A 13,889-nucleotide genomic window follows, 5' to 3' on the forward strand; every position below is an offset into this window, starting at 1 on the left:
GCTATAAACGTTATCATGGGTTGTCTTAATGCAGGGAGCAACAAACTGACCTTTTGGCCTCAATTACTCACTTGTTATGATCTGATCAACACAAAAAAGATCTAAAAATCCATTTAAATTTCATTAATACAGGTGAAATAAAAAAATGTGATTAGATGAAACAAGTTTTCTCCCTTAGTAGATTTTAAGTAAGACAATATTAACTGACTGCGTTATGGGATAGGTCAGGTGTCTGTGTGCATACGCAGAAACCACCTGGGAGCCGCCGTGCGTCTGATGCAACTCAAACAGTCTCCCGGCTCATCCTGCAGTTTTGGCCTCCGGGAATGAGAAAACAGCATCCTGAGAGATCACCTGCTCTGCTGTGTGTCATCGCAGCTCGCTTTACAGACTCTGATTCCTCATAAAGTCTTAAACACTTCCTGAATGGTGTCAGCAGTCAATTTAAAACAACTCAATGGGTTTGTCTGATTTTGTTTTTGTTGAATATTAGGATTTTTTTTGCTTAGATTACTGTTATTCCTTCACTAAAACTCACATTTGAGGTCATTTTGTTGAATAGAATGACTCAAAATTACAATATCCTAACGTATTTTGAGAGATGCCCTCTTGTGTCAATAAATACTGATGTGAGAAAATCAATTTCCTTATAATCATCTTCCAAAGTCATGTTTGTCAAGAGATTTCAGGAAATTTCCTGAATATCTGAGCCTGAACCTCAACATTTTGCATAAAAACATTTTTTTTGTCATAAATGCTTAGAAATAATCAACCCTTTTCATCTTTTGTTGATTAGCCTGAAGCTCCATCACCATAGTAACTGCAAATGGGCGCCATGTGGCAGCCCCGCAGGGGAGAACAACCCCTGCCTCCTCAATCAAACCCCACCAGGTGAACACCCTTTTACCTGTGAGGCCACTGGGACTGATGGAAGTCACCAACTAGTCTAGACTAAACTACAGCTTCCCCCACGGGTGCCTAAATGAGACTCCGACCCATGGGTGTGTAGAGGGACCTGCATGATGCAAGTGCCGCACTCGATTGACTCACTCAAGAGCAGAAGTGGAAGAATTTGCATGTAAGCTTTTTTATATGGAGTGGACTTTGTGAAAGGGGTCGTGCTGCGGGTCAAAGCTCCAACTTACTGAGGGGGTAAAAATGTGGGTCATGATTGGTGCCAAAAGGTGGAAACACTGTCTGTTTGCTATGAGGCAGAACTGATCTTAACTTTGCTCAAATGAAGTCAACCATTAACTATATTAGGGACGAGGCAACAACGGCGCTTTCTTTCACAGTGACACTATATATATATACTGTATATATATATATATATATATATATATATATATATATATACACGTTATTTTTCAATCGCGTTGTTAAAGTGTTTATGTTCACACACATATACACACATTTATATATATATATGTATATATATATGTATGTGGGGGCCAGGAATCGATTGAAAAAAACGAACTAATTAATTGCAAACCTGCAAAAAAAATAATAATCGCGATTAATCGCAATTAACTTTTTTTTGTTGTTGTAGTATTTGCCGACTACTTATTATCTGCCAATAATCACTACATGAAATCATACACAAAACTGCACACTTGGAACATTTATTTATAATGAAGTCTGTCAACCAATTAAAAAAATTAGATTAATCACTTTATCAGGTAATCAACTAATTAATCACAACGTTTTACTCAGCAAATTTTATTACAATATGCAGCTTTTGAACAAAAACAGGCCAGAGAGAAAATGTTTCCTTTATTTTTTGTGAAAAGGGGATCTAAACCAAAGATAATAATAAAAATAAGAAGTTTAAAATACTGATTGAATATGTATTTTTTTTGTAAGTGACTATGGTATGACTGGGATAATACCCGACAGTATTTTAAAGCATGAGGTGGAAGCCTGACTTGGTGAGGCAAAGCGAAAAAAACGGGATATTAACGCGTTATCTTTTATTAATCACGTGGTTAAAGAGTTAATGTTCAAAGCCCATATTATATATATACTGGAAATACATAGCCAGGATGAGTTTATGGTGGAATAAAAAAAGTAGTTCCTTGTCCTGCATGAGTGGGAGTGTGAGGACAGTCATTTCCGGTTGTCAGAGGGCAGAAAAAGGCACGAGACCAGGTGAAGCCGGTGGAGCAGGTGTCTTTCCAGCTCGATTCCAGGTGGCAGCACGCAGCTGGGCGCTCGGGGGAGCCAGCCAATAAAAGCGCGGAAGGCAGCCGCGGGAAAAGATCATATGAGAAGAAAACAAGCCGTGGTCGGAGCGAGGGTATGGCTCCGCCTATTGATCAAAGACCATCCTCCTCCCTTTTGTCTTTTCTTCACTTTGTTAACCTCAGTAAATGCCTCGTGGATTTCGGGCCAAAGCTTATGGCATGCCGTCATTAGCGTCCGTGGGATCACTGCGCATCGGCGCGCGCTTAAACCCGACCAGACTCGTTCCTCCTTATCTCCTTTCCTCCTGATCTGTGTTTCATGGAGTGGAAGTGGAAATCTGTGGCAGCGGCGAGGTAAGAAGTTGTGTTTTTTCTTTTAAAAAAAGTTCCCAATCTTTGTGCGTGACGATAGTTAGAAAAGATTGCGAAAGTGGAGAAACGCAGAGGCCGAAGCGCACAAGAATGTGAAAGTATGTCGCCTAATCAAAACAGAAGCACGCGTCCTCTGCGTGTGGAACAGTGTGTTTGTTTCTTGTTTTTTTTTGGGGGGGGGGACTACAGTTGTGGTTCTACTTTCACCGACGCGCGTGGAAACGCAACCATCAAAACAGATCCAAACGCGTATTTCCATTTCCAGAACATTTGCGTCCTAATCCGAACCGCTTGGACAACAAACAAGCTCGTGATTCTGTTTCCTCTCATCATGCAAACACACCCGAAGTTTATTATCATTATTAGTTTTTCTTTGGAGTTTAAGTTCCGTTTGGTGTTTTCGGAGTCCATTGGTGAGCGATCCGAGAGGAAACTCAACCCCGGCGTGTCCCACGCGTAATCTCCCGCATTCCTAACCTGTTTCTCCTGAGGGGGGGGGGGGGTGTCTCATTTACAGGTAAAATGATTAATGATTGTTAGACTGGAATGACGTGATTTTCTTTCTTTCTTTTTTTCTGCCTTTCCTGTTCTCGCGTGGTTTGAGGCCTGTCAGTTTGGACGGTTTGCTTTCGGAAGTCACACACTCCATCTCCACTGATCATGGGAGCGAGGGCGCGCGCACGCAAACGCGCACAACGACTTCCTAACACAGTTTCCTCGTTGCGCACAAAATGTAGATTTCTTGTCAGCCTGTTGATGGAACCATCTATGAAAAGTGTCAACAGGATGAAGTGATAACATCAGTTCTCTCTGCAGACCTGCACTCTGTCAGGAGCCTGGATGATATCTGACCTTATAGTCAATATTAGTTTTTCTTTTGTTTCTTTTTATATTCATTACACTGCAGATGCCATCTTTCAGCCTCATGCAGTTTGCAGGACGCTTAGATGAGGAATTCCGGACCTACAAGTGTTTTTGCACCATTTTTGTTTAAGGAAATGACTACAGCGAGTGTAAAAGTAATGCTGATTGCATAAAAACGTGTGAATTCAAGTCGTTTGCTTCACTTTGTTGCCTTCAAGTTGCCATTTGGATGAATATGTCCTTAAATTTATACTAATTTAGAGGCCGTGGTTTGAATCCCAGCTGTGTGGAGCTTTCCCCGTGCATGCGTGGGTTTTCTCTGGGGTCTCCGTCTTCCTCCCACAGTCCAAAAACAGGCTTGATTGAGTAAAGTGTGTGCGCATGTGTGAGTGTTTGTGGGATTGTGTGACCCTACGACAGACTGGCAACCTGGCAGGTTAAGGAAAAAGACAGATCTGGAGAAAACGTCAATAAAGATTTGGATTTTATTCATAATAATCTAAGTTACTAATTAAATTTCAAGCTAAGATTTTACTTTTTATTGTAAATAAAAAGAAGGCATCATCATTAAGTTTTTATTAAAGAAAACCGCCAAAATAATGAGTAGTAAAACATCAGTTTCATACTCGGGTTAGGCATCAGAGGAACAAGGCTATGGCCTGTTGTTGTGTTATTATTTACTAAGAATTATGATGCAGAAGTGCGAGTGGAAAAGCTGCAATCTTTGTTTTACAGCTCCAGGAATGGATGATGCAAAAGTTCATGGAAAGGTCAGACCATGAAAGCCACATTATATTGGCTGTACGAGTATATTTTGCTTAATTTTTAGAGAAATGTGCGTTTTTATCTAAAAATAAAAGAAACGACACTGATCTGATCATAATGCATGCTGCCACATTTTTGACAGAAATACCTCAAAGGTCTGGCATGGTGGTGGTTGGTTAATGGTGGGGTCTTGTTTAGCCACAGCTGAGGCAACAATAAACTTCTGTGAGGCTGAAGCTCCTAGAACACAATCCTCATAAACACGCCCAAACGGACCATGGTGCAACAGCACTTTTATCAAACTAATAAGTTGATTTAATTACTACTCACGAGGACCCAAGTCCATCGGACTTATGTTAACATGGTTCAATTACTTATTTTTTTGCATTTATTTTATTCTTAGTCTTACATAAAAAGAAAACAAATGTTTGTGTTTTTTAATCGAAAAAAATGTAAATTAATGCAACACTTTCTAAGTAAAGACTGATTTAATTGAACATGTTTTTAAATTATAGCAATAAATAAAAGTGGGTTTTGCATTTAAACATCAGTAATCTGTTATATTGACAGAATTGGGTTGAAATTTGTGTATTCTTGAAAGTTACCACAATGGTGTCTTTTAATTGCTTTTAATATGTTTATGGAAGTTAGGGCAAGTTGCATTTAGCAAAATGATTTTTTTTTTTAGTTTGTTGCATTTTCTGGAGAAATAAAGCTTAAGTGTTGCCATAAATTTGTTGTTTGAACTTCCTGAAAATCATCTGATGATCTAATCTGCTGATGTTGAGCTGTTCACGAACCTGCTAACCAAATTTACTGTACGCAACACCAATTATCATTTCCTTAAACTGCAAACGTTTGCATTTTGCACTTCCCTTCTTTTTCTAAAAATGCAGAAACTAAATAATTAAAATTTGCAAATGCTCGCCTTTTGTTCAAATTAGCTGTTTTTATTTTCTGAACAAAGTCTGCTGGAGCCCAGTGCTGCACACGTGTGTGTGTGTTTTTTGGAAAAAGGAAGTTTGGTTTCACTGAAAGTTTGCGGTGATTTAAAAAAAAAAAAAGAAAAGCGGAATAGAAACACGGAGCTCGCTCATCCATTTGGTCTTAGGATGTAAATATGAGACACCGAGCGTGCGTTAGATCAGATAAGAGCTGGTTAAGATGAACCCTCTGGTGTGACGGTTGAGAGACTCTGGTGTTTTTAAAATAAACGATGAGAAGACCAAATGCGGTGGAGACGTGTAGTCATCCAGTCCCATTATAGTCTCATTTCTGTCACGTGACCTTAAAGTGAAAGATGCCGCATGTGGGTAACATGTCAACACCCAAACCAACCAGTCTGTGGTAGAGAGGGCAAGATTGTAGTTTGGCTCACCTTTGGTCTACATGTGTGGGTGACTGTAAGGCACTTTTGGCCTGTGCATCATTTAGATTCTTTCACCCATTTCCCAGATTCGCAACCTCCCACTCCTTGTTGCAGGCGGCTTCCATCGTTATGCTGATCAGGGCGTGTGATCTGTGTTGTGCAATAAGCAGAAAGAATTGTCAAGGCTGCAAAAACACAGGTTCCCCATCTCATGATTGTGTGCAAATATATATATATATATTGTTTGGAAATAATCTGATTTAACTTTTTTTTTTTCTATTTCTATGAACCCCAGGTCTGGAGCCATATTAGTGCACCGTTATAAAGCTACCACAGGATGAGCGGCTATTCTGTCAAGACCCTCGCAGACCCGACGCTCCAAAGCAAGATGCCTTTATTCGACGGACTTTCCAAACCAGAATCGGTGCCGGGCTTCCTGAGTAAGCAGTACGGCGGGGCCTATCTTGCTTATGATCCTCGAGGAAAAGACGGAGCAGGATTTACTCCTCCCTGGAGACCAACAAAGACTTCTCCGCTGGATGACAGAAGTCCCGTGAGTCACCTCTCCGGCATGGAGGCGAGAAACCACTTAATGTACAGACAAGACAGCACTTCTCTAGAGGACGCCCGTGCTCAGCCTTCCTCTGTGAGTCACGCCCCGATGAAGAAAGGTTTCATGTTGTATACTAAAAGCCCTGAGATCAGCCCTGTGACAGTTGGGACTGTTAGAAAGCAGAAAAGCGAACATTCCCCCTCTCAAAAACACCTTTACCTGGCAATTCCCAAGCCCGTTTATGGACATAACCCCTGCTGCAGTGACCTGGGCTGCGTGATGGGACAAAGGTACGTGGAGCACGTCCCACCAAAGATGCCGAGCTCCGTGTATGAGCCCGACTGGATGCAAACCTCTGCTCACTACGCCGAAAAGACCCACATTCAGAGGAAAGAGGTCCTGCAGCAGAGGAGCTTACAGTTTGACAGCAGCACGGAGCCAAAGCGGATACCGGTGGAGGCGTACAGCCCGAGCAGGGCCAGGACGTTTCCTTCTGTCAGTGAGCCCCCCTACAGCAGTTACCCCTGTACCCCGACTCGCACGCTGTTCGCTCCTTTAAGCGAGCACGGCCAGCCGTTACAAACCGTCCCCGGAGGCTACCCCAGCCTGTACGCCCCCCATCCCGCATACGAGCACATGACCTCAGACATTTATCAGGAGCGCTCTCCCATACCCAAATATGGTCAGTTAGCACAGCGCCCTGTGTTTTACTACGCTCAGGCAAACGGGGAGTTAGAAAACAGGACACTGTGTAAAGATAGTGGCAATAAGCAGAGAGACGCCCCCCTCCCTCAGAAACACTCGATCCCAAACCCTCTGCCTCATTACTTAGTGCCTCCATCTCTTCATGCTGAAATTCCTTTCTCTTGCACTGAAATGTTGCCAAACCCTTCCTTCATGCGCGGGTTTGACTATCCATATTTTGCAGTTCCACGGTTTCACTTGAACTCGAGCCAAATGAGATCCCCCTTAGAAAGGTCGTCGCCTACCCTGCTTTCCAGTCGCATCAATATTTCCCCACCCAGAGACAAACCCGCCACCAGCCTACACGTTGACAGCTCCTCGCCGTTTGTACGTGTGGACCAAGGCAGCCCAGCCAGCCGTGGAAGCCAGCCTGCCATCTCGCCGTCCAGCAGACAGGCTGGCAGGTTTTTTCACCCACTCGCTGGTTTGCACCGAGACGCTGGCGCCAGCACGGACAGGCTGCCAGAATCATCCTCCTGTCGAGCTCAAGTGACGAAACAGCCGCAAAACCTCGCCGCCTCCCCGACGACGTGGATGCTCCAGTCGACCACCTCCGATCAAACGCACGCAGCTGCTGCTTCCGGCGCAAATGGTCGAAAAGTCATCCGTTCACCCTCAGGAAGTAATCGGCTGGTTGCAGAGAGTCTCGTTGGCAAGCGGGCCCTGAAGAGAAGCATCTCGCACTCCTCTCCACCCGTCAAAATAAAGGAGGAGGACAGAGATTTATATGAAGTGGAATGCAGCCATAAACAGCAAAAAGTGGAAAAGGAGACGGGGAATAAAACAGATTCCCCTCCTATGCCGGTTATTGATAATGTCTTCAGCTTGGCGCCTTACCAACTTCACCTGCAGGCGTCTGGGGTGTTATTTCCAGGAAGAGTACCTAAGAAAGTCACACAGATGTCTGACAAGCACGAAGACCATGACAGCAAAGAGAAGAGGCTGGAAGGAGATGATGCTGTCTTAGTTTCCAAAGATTTATCTTCAGAGACTGGAGACACTTTTGAAACCCAAAGAATTAAAATAGAAAAGGGAGATCAGTCGGATTCAGACGGATCCGTGGAGATCTGTGACGAATACAGCAAGCAGACGATCAAGAAGGAGCACGAGGATGTATCTGAAAACGGCTCTGTGAACGAAAAGGCTGACTTTGAAACACAGTCCTCAACTTCAGGAGAAACTGAGAGTTTGGCTGAACTTAAACCTGCTGAACCGAGTGCACTGGTAGACCCGTCTTCGGACCCAAATGCGGGCAAACATTTTGTTGCCCTCCTGCCCAAATCCAGCCAATCACCTCAAAGCGCTGAGAGTAAAGTCAATTTCAGAAACATCCCCCCTCATTTTCTTAAGCTTTCCACCTACAACATCATTATTCCTGGTAGCAAACACCGCAGCACAGAGCTAGAGACGCTGTCCCCACAGCCGGTGACTGTTCTCTCCCCAAAACCGGACCTGGAGATACCAGTTCGTAAGCACTTCTTTGAGCTGCACCACTCTCTATGCAAGCTAATCTCCAAATCTGTGTCCGCCTCTTTAGAGGAGGACCTCAAAAACTGGTTGTTTCAGATGGGAGTCGCAGAACCCCCATGTCGGACCGATAAAGTCAAGAAGGTGTCCTCGCTGTTGGGAGTGAAAGCCAGAGAGGTGTGGATCAACGAGGAGATCAAGTCAACTCTGGGCAACGTTCTCGACAGGCTGCGGGAGTACACCTCTCAGGAGCGCTGTCCTTTTCCGCACGTCATGCGGACGGGAGCCGTGTTCCTCCCCATGCTGGTGATGAAGGAGCTGCTCTTCCCGATGGTCCAGGGGAGCTTCATCGACCAGGTCCTGCAGGAGCACAAGGTGGAGCTGCGGCCCACCACGCTCTCCGAGGAGAAGATCCTGATCCAGCTCCACAAGCGAGCGTGCTCCTCCAAGCTGAGGAGGCTGATGTCCCTCAAGCACCTGCCGCACGTCTACACGGATGTGGTCAACCTGCTGTATTACACCTACGTCTGCAAATGTCTGGGTGAGTTCTTGTTGATCTGTATAAGAACTTGTGACGAACCCTTTGTTTTAGTCAGTTTCTTTGTTTACACATCTAGGAATGTTCACGGTCATTTTTCTTTGGATCGGCATGCAGGAACCTTTTATTTATGGATACCTGAGTGAAAATTCTCCTTAATGACAAATTTTTAAAAATAATCTATAAAAGGTTTGTCCTGTTTTACGTGTCCCAAAAACATTTACACTTTAGAAGATGGATGTATAAAGTTCTAGGTGTCATTTTCTATCTGCTCCTAGTTGCAGTAGACTTTTAGCAAAAAGACTGTAGTCTCGGGGTGTTTTCAGGGTGACCACATTTGGTTTGGGTAAAGAGAGTCGGAGTTCACTTCCCCCGATAATCCAGAACAAATTTTCCGTGTGAACACACCACAACAGGATCTGCTCTCGGACTCATCTATCAAGGTGGTCTTGGTCCGTATCCAACTGAACTGAGCTCCAGTTCGCTGTGAGTTTCTTCAGTCTGAATAGATTCTGGGCTCGGAGCGGAACAAAACCAGAACGGCCACCGTAGCCAGATGATACGGGAATTCACTGAAATGTGGTCGTATGAATTCAGGCTCATTATAACAACTTTTAATGTGATACTTCTCACACCGTTTCCCTGACGATGAATATGTCAAACACTTATCAGTGCATTTTCTCAGCTATCGACTCCTCAGTAACCACATTGTACCATGACTCTGTCGTACCAAAATAGCAGTAAAAAGTATTGTACCTGATCTTGATACAGACGTTCATAGTTTTTCTTCGAAATAGAAAGTTTGAATAAGTGAACTATCCCGACAAGGATTGCAAAGCACAGGACTCCCGTTATTCCCTCTCTCGTTGCTTTAATTGACTGAAGAGATTTTGTTTACAGGCTTTGGTTCAAAGCTGAAATGTCCAGTAGACGGCTGTCTGAATACAAACCAAACACCAGGTTCAAGACTCGATCCGGACCAACAGACTCGTCCAGTCTGAGTACACTCAGTTATCTCAATGAAGTCGACAGTCTTGATCAATACAACAATTCTTCTTTAGTCATCTTTATTATACTGCTTTAGGTGAAGAATACAACTGTTTAGCTTAAATATGAGAAAAAAATACCCAACTCTTTCAAAATAAAACGTCCTTCATGCCTGAATATATTTTAATTAAAACCACATCCTTCAATATTTTTTTCTGTTCAAGTTGATGTTACATTAAGTAAACTCCTTGATTAGAGACATTTGGCATGAAGAAGTTAAAGCTGTTTTTATCATAAAACATCAGTGGGAAACTGCTTGGATTTCTCACTAATTACTGATCTTTAAAGTGGTGGTTTATTTAGTGGTTTGTTTCTTTAAAGGTTAAAGTTGGTAAAGAGTTTTGAATATGGTATATTCTCCGCTGCAAAATACTGCATTAGTTTGTCATCACAGCAATCTGTTATTCTGATATAGTTAATTCCTGCAATGTAAATTAAAAAATAAAGAGCCGACTGGAGGAAAGGAAATATGTGTGATGGTCTGGAGTAAAAATGTCTAACTCTAAGACCAAAAAAAAGTGTAAAGTGTTTTTGAGTTACACGTTTACACTTCTTTGTTCTCAAAGCAGATCTTATATATATATATTTTCCTTATGTTTCCCTTGGCAAACCTTTCAAAGCGAGGGACTCTTTTCTTAAAAAAAAAAAAAAATCTTTAGAAAAAGTTAAGAATATTTCTTCAAAATAAATCCATTTATTTTTTTCACAGAATCACCTTCACCTGATGCCCAAAAGACAGTCCAGGTATATTTTTGTTTGTGTTGTCCCACAGTTTCCCCACTCTTTTGCTCTTTTTCTGATTTAGAAAGGATAAAACATTCTTGTTACTCTTCAGGGAAAAAATAACACAATAAATTGCATGATCTGTACTTACCTATTTTCCCTTGTTTTGGAAACATTTCTGGACAGGAAGTTTGAAGAAAATGAACATTTTTCATGAAATGTATTTTTTATAGGCCTTTAATAACTCATGTATTTTACTTCTTAGATAAAAAGATGTCTCAGGAATCTTTTTTTTTTTTAATGTTTTACAGTTTTTTATTTTGAGAAATACGATCTGCTAAGTCAACGTGGCTCTTGATGGCCTCCTTTCTAACTCCCCTTTCTTTTTCTGTATTTGCTCTTTCAAATTTTTTTGTCAGTTGCGCCGTAAGCATAGGCAAATTATTTTCCCCCCTGAAGGCAGCGTGACTTGTTCTGTATTTGTTCAGATAGTGTGAATCCTGGTGGGAGTATTTAGCATTAACTCAAAGTTTATCATGACGGCACATGCACTTTAACCTATAATGCGGTTAGACTCCACTGAAGATAACTTTTAGAGGCATTTCTAGTTTACTAGGACATATCTTTTTGTTTTGCTGAATCAGGCTCACTTCATATATAACCTGACTTATGTATGTGTATAAAGATTGCTCAGTTCCAGTTCTGGTTTGATGGCGTTGCTTGTAGAAGGCGACTGAGTGTTGGCGTTTGCTCCTTGCAGCCTTTTCTTCTGTCTCATGGTGAAGGATCATTCTTTCCAATCCCTAACGGTCTCTTTGTCTTCTAAGAATCCCTCTTGGATAAATAATCGACAGGATCATAATGTCTTCTTTAAAATCACCAAGAATTGATTTTTACTAACCAGTGTTTGCATTAACAATAAATTCAATTTAACACTGAACACCTGTGAAGTTTGTCATGTTTTTGACTTTATTTTTTTTGTCTTGCAGGATTGACTCTTGATCAGAGAGAAGAAAATGAAGGTTTCAAAGCATCCATCAGAAGGATTCCCGTTTTCTCAGACGTCACCGCTTCACCAATTTCACCGCCAGAGCCTCAACAAGGCAGGGACCAAGGATCAAATTCGCCTGTGGGCAGAAGCAGAACAAAAACCAGAGTAAAGAGCCGTTCAAGACACGCCTTCCTGGACAGCGAGCTGTCTGACGAGGGAGAAGATGGCACGAAGGTGGTCGATGAAGGCGTTCTCGATGCATTCGCTAAGAGAAAAAGTGGGAGTGACCTTGCTGTAGAAGAGCAAAGCTCTATAATCCATTCACCAAATACAGCATGTGAAGATTCATGGATGTGTCCTTTAACGCCGGACGACCGGTCTTCCTCCTCTGATGAATCCAAGTCAGAGAAACCATCGTGCCCACCGGCGACGTCAAAACTCCAGATTGAAGCCAAGAAATGTTCTGGCATGATTCTCAAACTGAGGAAGATGCTCGGTGCGGGCGGGAGCCAAAAAAGGCCTCGCTACCAAGCAGTGTCGGCATCAGGGACCGTCTTTGATTCATCGCAGACTGAGAGAGAAGATGCGAGTTGCGACGGGACGCTGCGCAGGACGCCTAAAGCCTTGCACAGGTGGCGGAAAATAGGGGGTTTCACTCGTGCCTTAAGACCATCGAGCAGCCGCTCCCTGAAAAACCAACGTTCACTCCTAAAAATCAAGTACTGCCCCTACTTGTCCGCTTGCCACAGTGCTGAACACAGGCGGCGGTGGGTCCTGCGCTCAGCTGTGCAGAGAGCACGGGGAGCCATGAGGCTCTACTATCCAGACCTGGTGGGGAAGAAGATCCACCATCTGTACGAGGAAGATGACAAATCTGAGGTGTGGTACAGAGGAGAGGTGCTGCGGGTCCACGAGGCTCACACCAACCCCATGAAGACTATATTTGAGGTCCGGTATGACAGCGAGCCCGAATGGAAGTACTACCTGGAGCTGCTGATGGACTACAAAAAGGGCTGGCTCAAGATTGAAGACTAGTCTCTGAAGACACGCCCCTTTATGAACACTCTGCTCTCCTGCAGTGTTGAAGAATGAAGCCAGACCGGATTTTTGTCATGAGGTCATCACAACATTTCATGTCACATTTAAAACAAAGTTCAAAATGCAATGTGAACATTTTTATATTCTTTGAAATACTTTAAGTGAACACAGCAGACAATCCTGAAGAAAATAATTCAAACTGCAGGAGAGGAGAGACTTTGAAAAATGTGACACGATGACTTTGACTATTAGCTTTTAAATGTATATTTTCGAAGTTAATACTGTAACTTTTATGAAACAGTTTTGTAAAGGGATTGTGTGCGTTTAGTCTTTTTTTCACCTGTTCACGCTGCTCAAAGGTTTGAAATTGAGTTTTTCCTCCTAAAGTGAAGCAAAACTTTTATAAATATATTAAAATGTGTTTGTCTTAAATGTTTTCAATGTCTTATTCATCTTTAGTAGAGTTAGTTTACCTTCAGTGGTAGAGGGAAATCCTGTTCGTTAGAGAAACAATGAAAAAAATTGCAATTTTTGTCCCCATCCAGTGGAAAAATGAAAGAGCTGCATGCTGTAGGAAAGGCCAATTTACATTTTTTACTTTCTAAATATTTGCAAAAAGTCAACATTTTTGCATCATTGTGCCCATAAACAACCACCAATGCAAGAAGAAATCTTTTGCAACATTTTGCACTTTAATGTTTTCTCCAAAACAGACATCTAGTTTTTTATTTTTTCCCCACATTTTTACACTAATAGGAAATAAAAGACTTTGATAGCATAAAGAAAAAAAGATATGTAGAAAAAGTATTAAAAGTTTTTGGATGACTCAATTTAATGTAAGTTGTTTCTGTTACGTAAAAGTTGAAATGGTCATGAATTACTATCAGACACAATGAAAAACAGAGTGAACCCTGGAGAGCAGATCAGCCCAAAGATCACAGCTGTGTTTTGGCTGCAACCGCCAGACAACTGAGAAGAGAGTCCATCTTTAATCCTTTCATCTGGTGTCATCGGTTTGGGACCTGAGGCAAAATCCAACTTGAAAACAACAGAAGATCAAATAAAAAAGGAAAGAAAAAGACAATGTGCAAGTAGGATTACTGCAAAAAAAGGCTAATAAAAGAAAAAAAAAACTAAATTAGAATTGTTTGTACATATTTCTGGAAGACAGCTCTGCCAAGATCTTTAGTTTACATCTCAAAATACATAAAGCTGAAATGCATAATGGATGTTTG

At 42.2% G+C, this 13,889-nt stretch overlaps 1 protein-coding gene across 4 annotated transcripts; it reads left to right on the forward strand.

The window, feature by feature from the left end:
• The first annotated feature begins 2,047 nt into the window (after positions 1–2,047).
• lg6h15orf39 (linkage group 6 C15orf39 homolog) lies at positions 2,048–12,968 on the forward strand. Of its 4 annotated transcripts, none has more exons than XM_036212364.1 (4): positions 2,048–2,537; positions 5,640–5,752; positions 5,849–8,858; positions 11,615–12,968. In XM_036212364.1, exons 3-4 carry the CDS (start codon positions 5,891–5,893, stop codon positions 12,649–12,651), a joined length of 4,005 nt encoding a protein of 1,334 aa, XP_036068257.1. In that variant the 5' UTR covers positions 2,048–2,537; positions 5,640–5,752; positions 5,849–5,890; the 3' UTR covers positions 12,652–12,968. The 4 variants fall into 4 exon arrangements, with proteins under 4 accessions (XP_036068257.1, XP_036068258.1, XP_036068259.1 ...); XM_036212365.1 differs by having other exon boundaries at positions 5,668–5,752; XM_036212366.1 differs by lacking the exon at positions 5,640–5,752 and having other exon boundaries at positions 2,048–2,296.
• The last annotated feature ends 921 nt before the right edge of the window (positions 12,969–13,889 follow it).

This window comes from Oryzias melastigma, linkage group LG6, assembly GCF_002922805.2.
Source record: "Oryzias melastigma strain HK-1 linkage group LG6, ASM292280v2, whole genome shotgun sequence".
Taxonomy (NCBI): domain Eukaryota; kingdom Metazoa; phylum Chordata; class Actinopteri; order Beloniformes; family Adrianichthyidae; genus Oryzias; species Oryzias melastigma.